Raw genomic sequence first — 13,692 nt, 5'->3', positions numbered from 1 at the left:
TGCTACACAAAGTTAAAGGTATGTATTCCTGTAAAAAATTTTATAAAGCAGACAAATGTAAACGTATCGCGGATAAGCGTTCAACTTTTCTAGGCAAATTTGTCCGGTCTCCTTACCGGTTCGCTTTTAAAAAATCAAAAGGCTTTTAAAAAATCACATGATTTATGTATGTCTGCATACTCTAAATTATCATATGTATCTTGATTTTCATAAGTCGTTCGATGTTTTAAGTGTGATTTACCTTTAAATTTGTATCATGAATAAAACCAATAAAAATTCTAGACAGATGTGACTGTTTAAGTCCTCGAAACAAATTCGAATTGCTGATTTCCGAAAAAATACTATATTGTGCAGTCTACTTGTGAGAAGAGGATGCACAATCATCATTTGCAAGAAACAGGAGAAAGGATTGACTTTCTCCGGGTTCGTGTATATAAAACAAAGTGTGTCATCGATCATCAACCGATTTTGAGGGGCTTCATCCTATGTGAATGCAATGCAATATTAACATTGTGCTATAGCCAGGTGACATAATCTAATGGAGTTTCCACTAGGATGCAAAATCAACAGTGCGGAGAAATTTATTTGCAATTCTAGAATCTGGAATTTACAGGTTGTTGCAGGACGAACGATATTCTCTTGTTTATATTGAAATGAGGCAAATAACAATTAGGCAGATGGAACAAGTAATATCGAAATCCAAAAGTTGGATGGATATCTGCTAACCTTGTTTATGTTATGCAGCTTATTATTGACCACTTCATTGATTTGTTTAATATTTAAAAATTATCAAATAATGTTAACGTCTTTTTGGTGCAGAATATTCACATTATGCTACAAAAGCTGTAAATGTGAGAAAGATTGATAAGTCGGTGTGTAGTTGATACCGCATAAATATGTACATCTTGAATTAACAAATTTAAATGATATTAATTTGACACCCCATTGCGAATTACTTGTATCCCGAATTTCGCTCGAAGTTCTGTAATCTTCTGGGCATTCAGCAGTGGATAAAATGAGTCGGAGGGCTCCACAATTTCAATGCGGTTCAGTACAGGAAACCTGCTGCGTAATGTTCCCCTCTGCAAAACCCGTTATTTGTTTCATGTTGTTCTTATTATTTTCGTCGTGAATCGTATGTATTTATTTTCCACTATCAGAAGGTAAAGTCCATATCACCTGTACCGTGTATAGTATAGCAGAATTTTTCTAATTAATAATTACATCTATTCATAAGCTCGTGAACGAAAACTGACTATAAAGTAGTCGCAAAATTAAAACCCTAACCTTAAAAATGTGAAAACACTAATTAAAAAACTGCAAACTGCAAAACTGCAAAAGGTCAAAGAAAGCTCCTAGAATGAATCATAACTTTGCTAACATGGTGAGCATTGTATAACTTTTTCTAGATTTATCCTTCACAACTGGCAAACAAAAATTATATAATATGCACTTCCATGTTGTCGTGGACTGGTTATCAAAATATGATAACACAAAGAGATAGTAAATTTTGCAAAATATGCGTCAAAGGTTCAATTGCATAGTTTACTATATTCTTACTAAAAGATTGAATTGCTTGGTGTACATATTTATGATTCATATTTAACTCAATTCATGTATATTTCAATGCATACCTCTATTCCTCCATTGAAGTTAAAAATGTCAACATCGCGAGAACTGGTATCTACGAATGTCACATCTTTTCCGATGTAAAGTCGCATTAACTTTGGAAATTCCGTCCCCTCAAATTTACAGAATTCTGACTTTATCCGGCTTTGTAGGAACTCCAAGCTCAAAACCTCTAACATCGGGGCATGTCTTGTGATACATTCTGTCAAACTTGATATCCCAGCGTAAAGCATATCTCCATTTACAATTCGAATTGATAGTCGTCTTAAAGGGTGTATTACCGCTAGATGTAGGAGTTCCTAAAATATTTCAAAGTTGGTCATTGCAAAAAAACTGCTAATAATAGGGAACGACGTTGCATACAGAATATGTCAAAATGCTTTGCTTTTCTTCCATGTTTGATACATATATTGAAAATACGTCTTCAGCAGTACTATACATACATAGGTACATATGTAAACCCATTATTTATTCGCGACTGACTTCGCTGTTGAGGTCAACAGGTCAAAACGTCTTGAGTAACTACTCCCGATAATTTAACCACGGTATTTGTATTTAAGAAGGTCTGAGTGAGACGACTAAATTCATGGGTCTAAACTGGGTATTGACCGGTATTAATATAGGCTCTTCCGCTCTAGTATTTGTTTGGTAGCAGAGTGCAATACCTCGTGGTAATAAATGTAATACCGCACAGATACGATATTTTACCTCTTGGTATAAAAATACATGCTGTAAAATAATCTTAGATATTGAACAGTAAAGAAATTGCTGCTATCATGGTAGAGTCACATATCAATGCCGGACTCTCCGATATTTTTAACTGTTTGGTACGGGATTGCGGGAATCCATGCGGGATTCCTTGAAAGGCACGGGCTATTTTAGAGTTTTTATCAATCTATTGCAGTGTTAGGTCTCAATCCATTGCTGTGTAAAATTATGAATATGTGTAGAATAAAAATTCTGAATATTCTTCTATCTCAGGGAGATTCCAACAAAATTAATATGAATATTCTAAATTCAATTGCGTACATATATACATGAACATTTAAACTGACTACCAATTAATTTGATCTAATGATCTTTGACGTTGAAAACAGTATCAATCAGACTTAAATAAGGGGGAGTCACCCATTTTTTCTGCAGTTAAAACTCCACTATCAACAATCCATGTAAATCGAGTTACCGAGCATTTCACCATATTTTGTATGCAGTGTCGTTTGAAATTAAACCATTCTCATTAAAAATCTCTCACTTTAACGTTAACCTTCATTGTTATATCGATTTCTTCCAGTGCTCCGAATTGTTCCGCATTCCCATTAATGGCCGCTGTAACCTTGTCCAATGAGATGAAAGACGCGTCCACAAAAATAACTTTTTTCGTCTTTAAAAAATTTGAAAAAGCGTGAACCACATCAGTCGAGTAATAAACTCGTAACGTGTTACATATCATCTTTGGCAGTTTGGAAGCATCGACTGGGAAATTTCATTGAGAAATACATTTTTGAATGGTTTTATGAAATTTGAGAAACTGAAAAATTATGAACTCTTTCATTCTTACCCAGGGAATAACCTCTCGGACGAATTTCCACGTGAGAATAGTCATTACACGCTTCAGAAATTGATGCCAACTGGTCAATTGAAATATTGCTTTCCTTCATTATTTGGTGTAACATGAGGGAATGAATTAGCGAACCATTTGGGCACCTCAGGTGTCGTAAAACTTGGGTTAAATCTGCAATAAAATATCTTCAGTGAGTTAACGATTGAAATTATTGAACTCGTTAAGCGAAGTATCCTAGCAATTCTGGATTGACAATGAGTAACCTTGTCGGCCGGATTTTATGCAATTTAACGATAAAAATCCACATATTTAACATTGACATCAAACCCCCAATCCAAAATGTATGTATATACATATTTACAGGGGTTGATTTCTTGCACTGCACAGCAGGAAATTGCATAAAATTCAAGGAGCGAAAAATTCATTAAATACATATGTAGGCTCCTCCTTTCCCTTTGCAGTACGCTTAACTCGAGGGGTTGTCCCCTAGATTGCGCATATTTACTTCATTTCTTGCAGGTGAATCAAAATATTTTCATGTAGTAATTTGTTGCATGTGTTTTTTTTTACGGAAAACACTGTATGAATGCACGTATATATGAATGTAAGGATAAAGAATGTATTCCTAGAAATTTCCGAAGATCTCTCCCGAAATTACATTTGAAACCGCCGGTTTCAAACCGGAAATTAAAAAATTCAGATTTTCAGACATTTCACCCCTTTTATGTAGAAGGTGTGGTCCGATTCAGAGGCCAACGCCGACAAATTTTGCGCCCGGGGCGACACCAATTTTAATGATATTTCGGCGCGGCGTGGCTTCTCAATGGTGAAGGCATAATTTTAGGAGGCGCTGACGCCTAAAATAGTACCGGAGTTCGGCGGCGCGTCGGCAGCGTTGACCTCTGGTCCGATTGACCACATCTTTTAGAGGTTGCGAAAAGCCTATTATTTGCATATGCTTAAGGCGAACGTATGTATGTAGCTTTGGTTACTTCCGCTACTAAAAAGATTAGAAACTGAAATTTTCAAATTGCATCACATGCATACATACATATTTCTGCAAATTTCTCAGATATGTACCAAGAAAAAGTAGTTTCACTAAAATTTCTGCTTACACAAAAACGCCTGTTCGGACCTTTCTTTTCTTTCAGCTTCCTCAGAAATAGTAATGCTCAATTTAAAATGTTTGAAAGTTGCGAGTTTATCATCCAGCGCTGTGTTGATGTCATCCCCCCATTTCAAGACAATAAAGGGCTTATCATTAATGTCCACTTTGATCCGAGAAAATTCGTTGTTAAGCTGGATGAAAACCTGTCAATTAATTAATTACATAAGTATACGTAAATAAATATGTACATATGTACACACATGTGTGCACTGTACGTATGTGTGTTGAGATGATTTTTTGGAACTTCAAAATATTTATTGTATAATTCCAAGTTTTACTACCTTTTGGAAACTACTATATTACTGTTAGTGGCAAACTTACAATGCGAGGCCGTGAAGTGGTACGCTCAGATTTGAACCGGACCAACTTTATTTTGTAGTTCAACTAATAATAATGGACACATGTTTCGGCATTTTCGATAATGCTCAGTTTCAGGTCCGTAATTTGACCCCAAAGTTAGAAAAATGATCATTTTCTTCGTGCGAGGTCAACCGCTCTTTTGTCCGGTTTTCTCTCTTTCTTCTCGCTCACTTCATTCTCTCGCTTGGAATCGTCGATACAGATTTTCATGAATTATTTTTGTTGTAATCTCTCTAAAGTATCTCAACTGTTATCAATCAGATTACTAATTATTAATTCATATCATTAATTATTAAATATTAATTTCAGAAAAAATGTTCTAGAAAATTTGTTAATATTTGGATGCACTAAATTCACAATCATGTGTGAACTAGAACATTTTTTCTGAAATTAATATTTAATAATTAATGATATGAATTAATAATTAGTAATCTGATTGATAACTTAAGATATGTAGTTTAGAGAGATTACAACAAAAATAATTCATGAAAATCTGTATCGACGATTCCAAGCGAGAGAATGTGAGCGAGAAGAAAGAGAGAAAACCGGACAAAAGAGCGGTTGACCTAGCACGAAGAAAATGATCATTTTTCTAACTTTGGGGTCAAATTTTGGACCAGAAACTGAGCATTATCGAAAATGCCGAAACATGTGTCCATTATTATTAGTTGAACTACAAAATAAAGTTGGTCCGATTCAAATCTGAGCGTACCACTTCACGGCCTCGCATTGTTAGCACTAATGCATACATGCATATATATGTACATAAGCATGTATGTACACACACAGTAGTTGCCAAAACGTCGTAAAACTTGGAACTGTACAATAAATATTTAAAAGTTCCAGAAAATCATCTCAACTTACATACGTACAGTGTACAGATGTAGTACAGCTGTACATCGGTTAGCTATTTGTAAACTGGCAGCCTTTACAGAATGTATTTAACGCTAATAACATTGGCAGCTACATACATACTCTAAAATTATTGTTGTGGGTCACCTTATGTGCATAAATCCCACGCTGCCCATTTCGGCGGTACGGGGTTTCAATGCTAACTAAACTCTCGCGAATGCGTCAAAATATGCAAATGAGGTGACTAGCCGAAAAAATTCTATAATGTGTAATATTTCAAACTCAGAATACTTCTTACCCTACTAATTTCCGAAAATCTTTGTGCGGCGATTCTTTTCCACTTTTTGTTTACGAAACGAACAGTTTTAATCCCGTTCAAGTTCATGGAGGAGAATATATTTTCCAGCAACTACAAAATCACGGGATCAATTGTGTATGTGCAACCAAATTGTTGAATTTTCAATTTGTAAATTCCCGCATGAAAGTGATCCGACATAGAATTGGCATTTGTACGAATATAATACGTAAAAAGATACACAAATATTGATATTTACGCATAATAAATAATGCGTAAATTTTTGTGCAGGGTACGATATGCAGAACTTTTCGTGAATTATACAGAATTATGCACGTTTCACCTCCATAAACTGCAATGCAGAAAATTTTGTGCTCCCGATTAATATGCAGGATCATTTTCATGCAGAAAACTAAATGTTTGGATTTAGTATGTACATACCAGTTCGTTCTTGAAAATTGATTCCATCAACTCCATGCTTGCTCTATGTTCTATGGTCATAATCTATACTTTCACAACCAATTAAGTATTTAAACTAATTCGAAAAACTACACACAAAGAAATTGGTACTGAAATTTGACACTTAAACGTGCTCATTTACTCGTCTCATCAACACGATGTGCCTACACATAAGATGGTCACTACGCAATTTGATTTGAACACATTGGATTTATCCAAGAGTTTATACTCGCGTCATCAGTGGATGACGTAGTTTTATTAATACTCAAGCCAAATATTGGGCGTATTCACGTCAACCTTTGGTAATATCACATCGCAAATTCAAGCTACTTTGCAAGGTTTGCTAAAAATCTGAGGGATTTTTGCTCGGAAGTTCACCCAGCATCTCGTCACGTGCTTACACATTTCGTTGCACTGTCTCCGCCTTCCACTCACAATCACGAAAAGAGAATTTACAAAAATCCGTGCAAACTTTATAAATAAAAATCGATATTTTGATGGTTTTGCAAGATTTTCAAAGATACATATATCCATTTCGCGAAGCCCGTCACGACAAAAATTTCGCAAATTTACTAAATAAGGTGTGACGCTAAATAAGAGGTTGTCATGAGTTCGCCCAATATACTGAAGTATTAAATCCACCCTTAGTTTTTCTTAAATTATAGATCGAACAGATGACTACTCACGTATGTATGTGTATCCTGCACTTGCAAGGTGTGAACCAACATTGAAACATAATTGTAATAGTTACAGGCATATACATATTGCGCATGTTAAAATTGACATGGCAGGATGACCTCAATTGAAAACAATGGTCACAAATCGATCGCACTATATTCATACTTTGTCGGCTTCATGGAAATTGAGTTTGAACAGTTACAAATTTAATGTACTGTAGGTGTAGGCAAATATTCACATCCTGCTTATCCCATATCTCTCATGTTTGTTCCCCAAACATGAGAGATAGGACCAAATTCTCTGATTTTGTATGGTGTAACACATTGCTGAACACATCAAGCGTATTTATTGAGCCAAGTTAATAAACAGGGGAAACAGAATAACGTCGACGGAGAAGAATATATTTTACATATGGCGTGCAATGATCTAACTCATTCGTACCACTACTACGTATGTAATTCGTATTTACAGTACATATGTATGTATGTATGTGCATGCAGCTAAATGTACACATACTCTAAAATTATTGCTGCAGGTCACCTCATTCGCATAAATCTCACGATGCCGATTCCGTGGATGCGATACGTGGTTCCAATATTAAGTAAACTCTATGTCTCGCTTAAATCCGTCAAAATATCCAGATGAAGTGACTAGCCGAAAAATTCTACTATATGTAAATATGTACATACGTACGTACCGTAAAATCTCTTATAGAGGCCGGGTCAAAATTTTTTTCTTGACATCTTCCATCCGATGCCTACAGTAAATATGTCTCGCGTATATACAGTATTTCCTCCCACGATACGAAGGCGAGTCAATTAATCTGGCAATACAAATTTATTTCATCAATAAAAGCTATTTCGTCCAATTCAGTTTGTGACTTTTGAACGTCTAATCCTCCCAGTTCAAAGTAACATTTAGCTCGATGTGTCACTTGCTTCCATCCGTCAGGAAAAAATCCTTTAGTGAAACTATTTTGCAAAGAATGCATACACGAAATTACATCGTTATCACTCTCTAAACTTGTTCCCCATATAATTTTTTTTCATTTTTCAATTAATGTAAGTCACAGGGTCCTTGAGAAAGAGAAAATGGGGGGTGGTCAATTTTTCAGAGTGGAGATCGCTGCAGTGTGGGTCTCACAACATAACACTTTGAGACAAAAAATTTTCCAGCGTCAAGAAAAATCTGCATGAAAAAGTTCCTCTCCTGTTATTTGTTATACGAGTAGTTTTGAGCAATTCTTAAGGCACATTCACCTGATGATTTGCATGAATTATCAGTCCTTCTGGCAAAAAGTGCATGCATAACTTCATTACCATCCGAATAAATCATGGCTGCAACCAAGTTGGCGAAAGATGTGCTCCCGAAACAAGTGGGCAACCCAACCTATGTATCCTTTGGATTTCTTTAGGTTTTACCTGATTTTATCCCATTCTCCCGTTTTCATCCACGTAATTGACTTTTGTTTTGCCTCAAGGTGATAGTCATGGACTCATATATGTTCTCATATGTAAAGATTTTTAGGTTAAGATGATCAGGTTCTATTTGCCTAAAAATTCAGCAGGCTTCGGCAAATTCGCATCGTTCCCTAAGTTTGTGCTAGTCAGGGCCCGTTTTGAGTATGGGCGAGCTGGGCAACTGCCCAGGGCGCCAGAAATCGAAGGGGCGCCGAAAGGCGCCCCTATACACTAGATATATTAAGGTTTCCTGAAGGGGATTTCAATTACTGATAAAAATCTGAGATGTAAATTTTAGTAACAGTTCCAGGTTATTAAATTATCCTGTAAGTAATAACCGACAATTTGAAAATCAAGTGCTTACACTAGCACTGCAAGTGTAAGCACTGATCGCTTAGAAAACCCGAATTTCTAATGTAGGGTGAAAATCCCTCTTCTACGAGAAATGTTTATGATGTCAATTATATTTTTGCTATAAATACGTCTACCGTACTTTACAAACTCGAGTGTTTTACATGCGAACTCATCAATATCTGAAATTTACACATTAGGGCGAGGTCCATGCTCAACATTTTTTCCGGCACACATACGCTACGCCACCAGACAACCAATTCCACTGTACGATAAAGTACTATTGTCGTAAACATTTTACATTTTAGGAATGAATGAGGAAAATCTCAGCTCTGTATCTTATTTCTTAAGATACTTATTGACTTTCCCTCGTATACTAAATATATATGCATACGGGGGGGGATTGGCTTTAATAAGAAATTTAACAAACCCAAACTGAAGGTTTTGGTGGTAGCAAATGTGTCAAATTCTGGAACTGGGTTCAGAAATTCAGGTTCGATCATGCCGTTGATATAATCGGGACAATTTGAGACGAATTTTCAAGACAATTTTCATGGAAATTTTCATAGGAATTTTCATTGCAGCCCAGTACACACATATTGTAAAAGTAGGAATACCCCGCTATGGTATTCCTCAAAATGGATTTGTATTTATTTTGTAATTTATTAGTAATAATTAATTTTTAAATTAGGCAAACTCAGTAAGATGCACTTTCCTTATTTTACACACATATATTTTGCTTACAATTATGCATGACATTTTTTTAGATTTTAATAACTTTTTTTAATAACGGTATTTTTTCAAATTCATTTTTCATATCGTTAACTTGAAGGCACGTTACGTGCTATTTGAAAAACCCTAAATTCCCGCCAAGTTTTGAACTTTCTCTTTCTTTGCTCGAGATAACCGTACGATTTGGCGTATCATGATTTTCACCGACCTTAAGGTTATGCCAAATACAAATATTGCATAATGCACAGCCCTTTTCCTGTATTCAACCATAAACACGACACCCCACGCCAACAAAACTACCGCGCTCGTGACAAGAAATCCTTTCAAATGCTTCAACTCAATATAATTCTCCTTTTCTTCCCACCTCCTACGCTTCAAATGTTTCAATTTTGCATAATACAACCATACACTATCCCAATAAAGGGGGATCCCAAATTCCAACAAATTCGCATGTACCTCACTTGCCCTTCTGGACAATGCAAATCCAAAAAAGGAAAACGAAGTTTGCGAATGGCCAAATGGAAACTTGTCGCAAATATACTTCCCATCAGATCGGTGAATCATGTCGACAAAAACTTGCAAACTTTCCATGCGAGTGGCAACATAATTTGTCACCCGCCTATCAATGTACCCCACGCGGGACAAATTTTCCCACTGAGTGAACGTTTCTTCACGGACGTACTCATTCGTCTCAATGATGTGGAACGAATCCTTAATTTTGTGCAGTGGAACGCCATGTCGTTCAAGCACCCGGCTGAATACGGGACTAAATTTGGTGATATCACCGGACAAAAAGAGATTTTTCGAGTAGCCTACGACTGTCTTTGAGGAATTGATAAAATCTCCGACGTCCTTGAACCGATATGGTTTCGAGGGTGCGATTAAACTTCCGGTAATCGTTCCCTCGTAACACCACGGGATTAAGAGAGTGATAAGGGTGAAGGGAATATCTTTCTGGGTAACAGCTCGAATTGGCTGTCGCATCAGTAGGGATAATAAGAAGTAGGAGGTCTCAAGGGAGGATTCAAGTACACGGGAAAGATTAAGGTGCCACGTTGCCTCATAGTAATGCCCTCCACGCAAAGATGACACAATGAATACGATGACAATCGCAATCCAAACGTTTCGTTTAAACGGCTTCATCCAATTGCTCAATGATCGGTCTGAAAGGTCATGTGGTCCGCAATAGAGGACAAACGTTTCTAAATCTCCGGACCAAAGATTTCTACTCGTTATTCCGAACTGTGTGTCGTCAGGCGGGGAAAATTGTAACGCGATCTCGGGATCGCTCGTTACATATAGACCAGTAAAGTTGAGGTGTCTCTGAAGAACTTGGATCTCTTCGACTGACCGATCACAGAAAAAGATGGAATTCTTGTTATGATTGTCGTCCTCATAGAATGACGAGATTCCCGTGTTAATCATATGGCAGATTGAGGGGCCAAACTGTCTTGGGTGATATATTGAAACCACTCTGCCTTGATGGTTTACATCCGTGGGGAGGAGCAGAGGACCTAGCAGGATTATTTAAAATCATGGTAGAAAAACATTTCTTGATTCAAAAATTAAAATGCTTCCTTTCTTAAAACTTTTATGCATAGCGTTAATTCAATCGATTTATTACATCTCTCTTGGTAGTTGGAAATGGCGCGTCTAATAAATTAATCCCGGGTAGGGCCAGGAAAAATCCGGGTTTTACAACTAAAAACCACAACCCAGCCGGTTTTAAGGGGTTTTACAATGCTATTGAGGTTTTACTCGAGTTTAACCGAGTTTTATGGAATTCTTGGGGTAAAACAAGGCCAGCCTGAATTTGCACATATAAAATAAATACTGCTCTGATGACTTAATTGGGGTCGAATAAATGTCAGGAAATTGTTTTTTCGATCGAATTTGAGGTAAAACCCAGTAAAACCAGGGGTCGGAGTACCCTGGGTCGGAATACCAGGGGTTGGAATACCAGAGGTCAGAATACCAGGGAAACACCTGTCTTGTGAAATCCAGTTATATACATATTTACCTTGATTGATGTCCCTTAAAGTAAAATCATCCCACTCAATGATTTCAAACTTCTGAAACTGTCGCGAATAGTAGTAATGAATTGGAATCTTTTCAATAACACCATAATCTATAGACTGAGGCGGGATAATCATCAGAAAAAGGGACAATGGAAATAGGGTGCACACGTGACACGAAATCTCCACTTCTTCCATACTTTGGACCATCAAAACGAACCCGATCTTCGGAAGAAGATAAGTAAAGGATGGAAAATATCCACCACGGTTAATCCTAAGTTCATTGTCGAAATTTATAACATGTTGCCCCATATTTGCGGCGGGAACGAAGCAAACTGCATCATTCGTGTTGAGCCGTGATACCCACAGGATGCGCATTGGTATCGGCTCCATTGAAATTGCCTTATTGTTAAAAATCACCTTCGGATTTGAAACTTGATTTAATATTATTTGGAACAAGTTATCATCGATGTTGTCCCTGTGGGTTGAGACCCGTATATAATTTATCGGATAAATATGATTTACAACACCACCAGTGATTATTTGTATGTAGATCAGAACAACCAATGAAATTAATACGACCTTCATTTCCATATTTGGGTGAATTAAGCAAAAATTGTGTATTGTTAGCCACATGAGTAACTGGGTGCATACATGCCCGACTTTCGATTTTGGTATGGTTTTCCTACAGTATTTATTCATACTAAAGCCTCCGACCCGTCTGCCCTTTAAAAAATACTTGTATTGGTTATGGTACGTTTTTAAAAGAAAAGTCAACTCGACTTATGAAACACATGCAAAAATGTGCTACATTCAAAAAAATTACTCGTATCATCCTCCTACAAAAAGTCAACCCGCACGCGATGTTGTGGCGTATTTTGATGACCTTGCACTAATAAAAGGTGCACTTTGTCCAAATATATATTACTTCCTGTTAAAGTTGTTGTGACTCGGTCTGCAAGGACGACTGAATTAAATATAAGAAGTTTAACTTAATTTTTATAAAGTATATCAATCAACACAAAATTCTTGGACATTGCCTCAGCGACTACACAAAATTCCGTCACCTTCATTCCGTCAACTTATGTTGCTTCGCAACTTATGTTGCGATGCGACGCATGCGACCTTGACCTGAATCCCTACATCATCACCATGGGTTCATCTAAATATTTAATAAAATTATGGCCTGTACGTGCACACGTTAAACTTAGAAAGAATTCGTAATTACTAGCATGCATGAATTTTGGCTTGCAAAATGTTGAGGTGTTTGGCGAAATTAAATAAATATGTATACTTGCTATAAAATAAATAAATAGCGCATACACTTTGAGCTATGTTTTACAAATGGACTAATTTTACAGTTATAAGTTTGTACCTGTTAGGTATTTGCCAAAACCTTTAACAGAGTTGTAGTTTGCTATTTAGTGGTTCCCCCAGATGCATTTTGCATATTTTTTAATCCTCGTCTTGAAACTTTGCGAAATATTTTCCAAGACGGTCAATGGCATTTTTCGACTTTTTTTGAAACTTCGAATTAAGAAAATCCGATCCTTGTGTATTAGTAAATACACAAGGATCTTATGCTGTACTCGTGAGATTGGACCCATAAATGATCTATCGGGTTGAAGTCCGGTCCCTTTTCCTCAAACAGAGTTGTATCTCTCCCCCACGATAAGCATATTGGTGCTTGCAGTATGTGCTATGGTCCATGTATTAAAATTAAAGACATTTCGGCATAAGCAGTGCATACAAAAATGTCTTTAATTTTAATGCATGGACCATAGTCCCAGCATGCGTAAATTTAATTTTTTTCTTATTATGGAAAAGAAGCTTGTCCATTGCTTTGAAGTCCACAGGTGGTATGAGGTCACGACCATAGTATTGTTGACATTTTGACCAAAAGGAATAACATTCAATTCGGTAATACGCGCACCACATACATATTTATAATGCATACACATTTATTTCAAAATAACTATTAGTGAATATAGTGACTTTTGGGAATTTGAGTGGGTGTTATGTGCGCGATTAGGGTAATGATACTTGGGTACGCGAGTGAGTTGAGACAAAGTGAAAGGGATGTAAATTCATGCAAGCAATGCAGTGTTGCCGGTCGAGTGAGCTGTGTAGCG

General features: G+C 36.6%; 1 protein-coding gene across 2 annotated transcripts; it reads right to left on the bottom strand.

Annotated features, from left to right (window-relative positions):
• Positions 1-556: 556 nt before the first annotated feature.
• LOC110856085 lies at positions 557-7,051 on the bottom strand. Of its 2 annotated transcripts, none has more exons than XM_022104526.2 (7): positions 6,307-7,051; positions 5,869-5,979; positions 4,306-4,501; positions 3,188-3,361; positions 2,882-3,102; positions 1,635-1,928; positions 557-1,082 (listed from the first exon to the last, which is right to left on the bottom strand). In XM_022104526.2, exons 1-7 carry the CDS (start codon positions 6,364-6,366, stop codon positions 930-932), a joined length of 1,209 nt encoding a protein of 402 aa, XP_021960218.1. In that variant the 5' UTR covers positions 6,367-7,051; the 3' UTR covers positions 557-929. The 2 variants fall into 2 exon arrangements, with proteins under 2 accessions (XP_021960218.1, XP_035712661.1); XM_035856768.1 differs by having other exon boundaries at positions 1,058-1,179.
• Between the last annotated feature and the right edge of the window lie 6,641 nt (positions 7,052-13,692).

The sequence above is a fragment of the Folsomia candida genome, unplaced genomic scaffold (genome assembly GCF_002217175.1).
Source record: "Folsomia candida strain VU population unplaced genomic scaffold, ASM221717v1 Fcan01_Sc014, whole genome shotgun sequence".
Lineage (NCBI taxonomy): Eukaryota > Metazoa > Arthropoda > Collembola > Entomobryomorpha > Isotomidae > Folsomia > Folsomia candida.
This window is presented reverse-complemented; position numbering and strand designations above follow the sequence as displayed.

Excerpts from the sequence above, each read along its gene's own strand:
- LOC110856085 (XM_022104526.2), bottom strand. The coding sequence starts at position 6,366 with ATGACCATAGAACATAGAGCAAGCATGGAGTTGATGGAATCAATTTTC. Across the intron at positions 4,502-5,868 it reads GATTTTCGGAAATTAGTAGG|GTTTTCATCCAGCTTAACAA; the intron begins GTAAGAAGTATT and ends ATTAATTGACAG. Across the intron at positions 3,103-3,187 it reads TCCGAGAGGTTATTCCCTGG|TCGATGCTTCCAAACTGCCA; the intron begins GTAAGAATGAAA and ends GAAATTTCCCAG.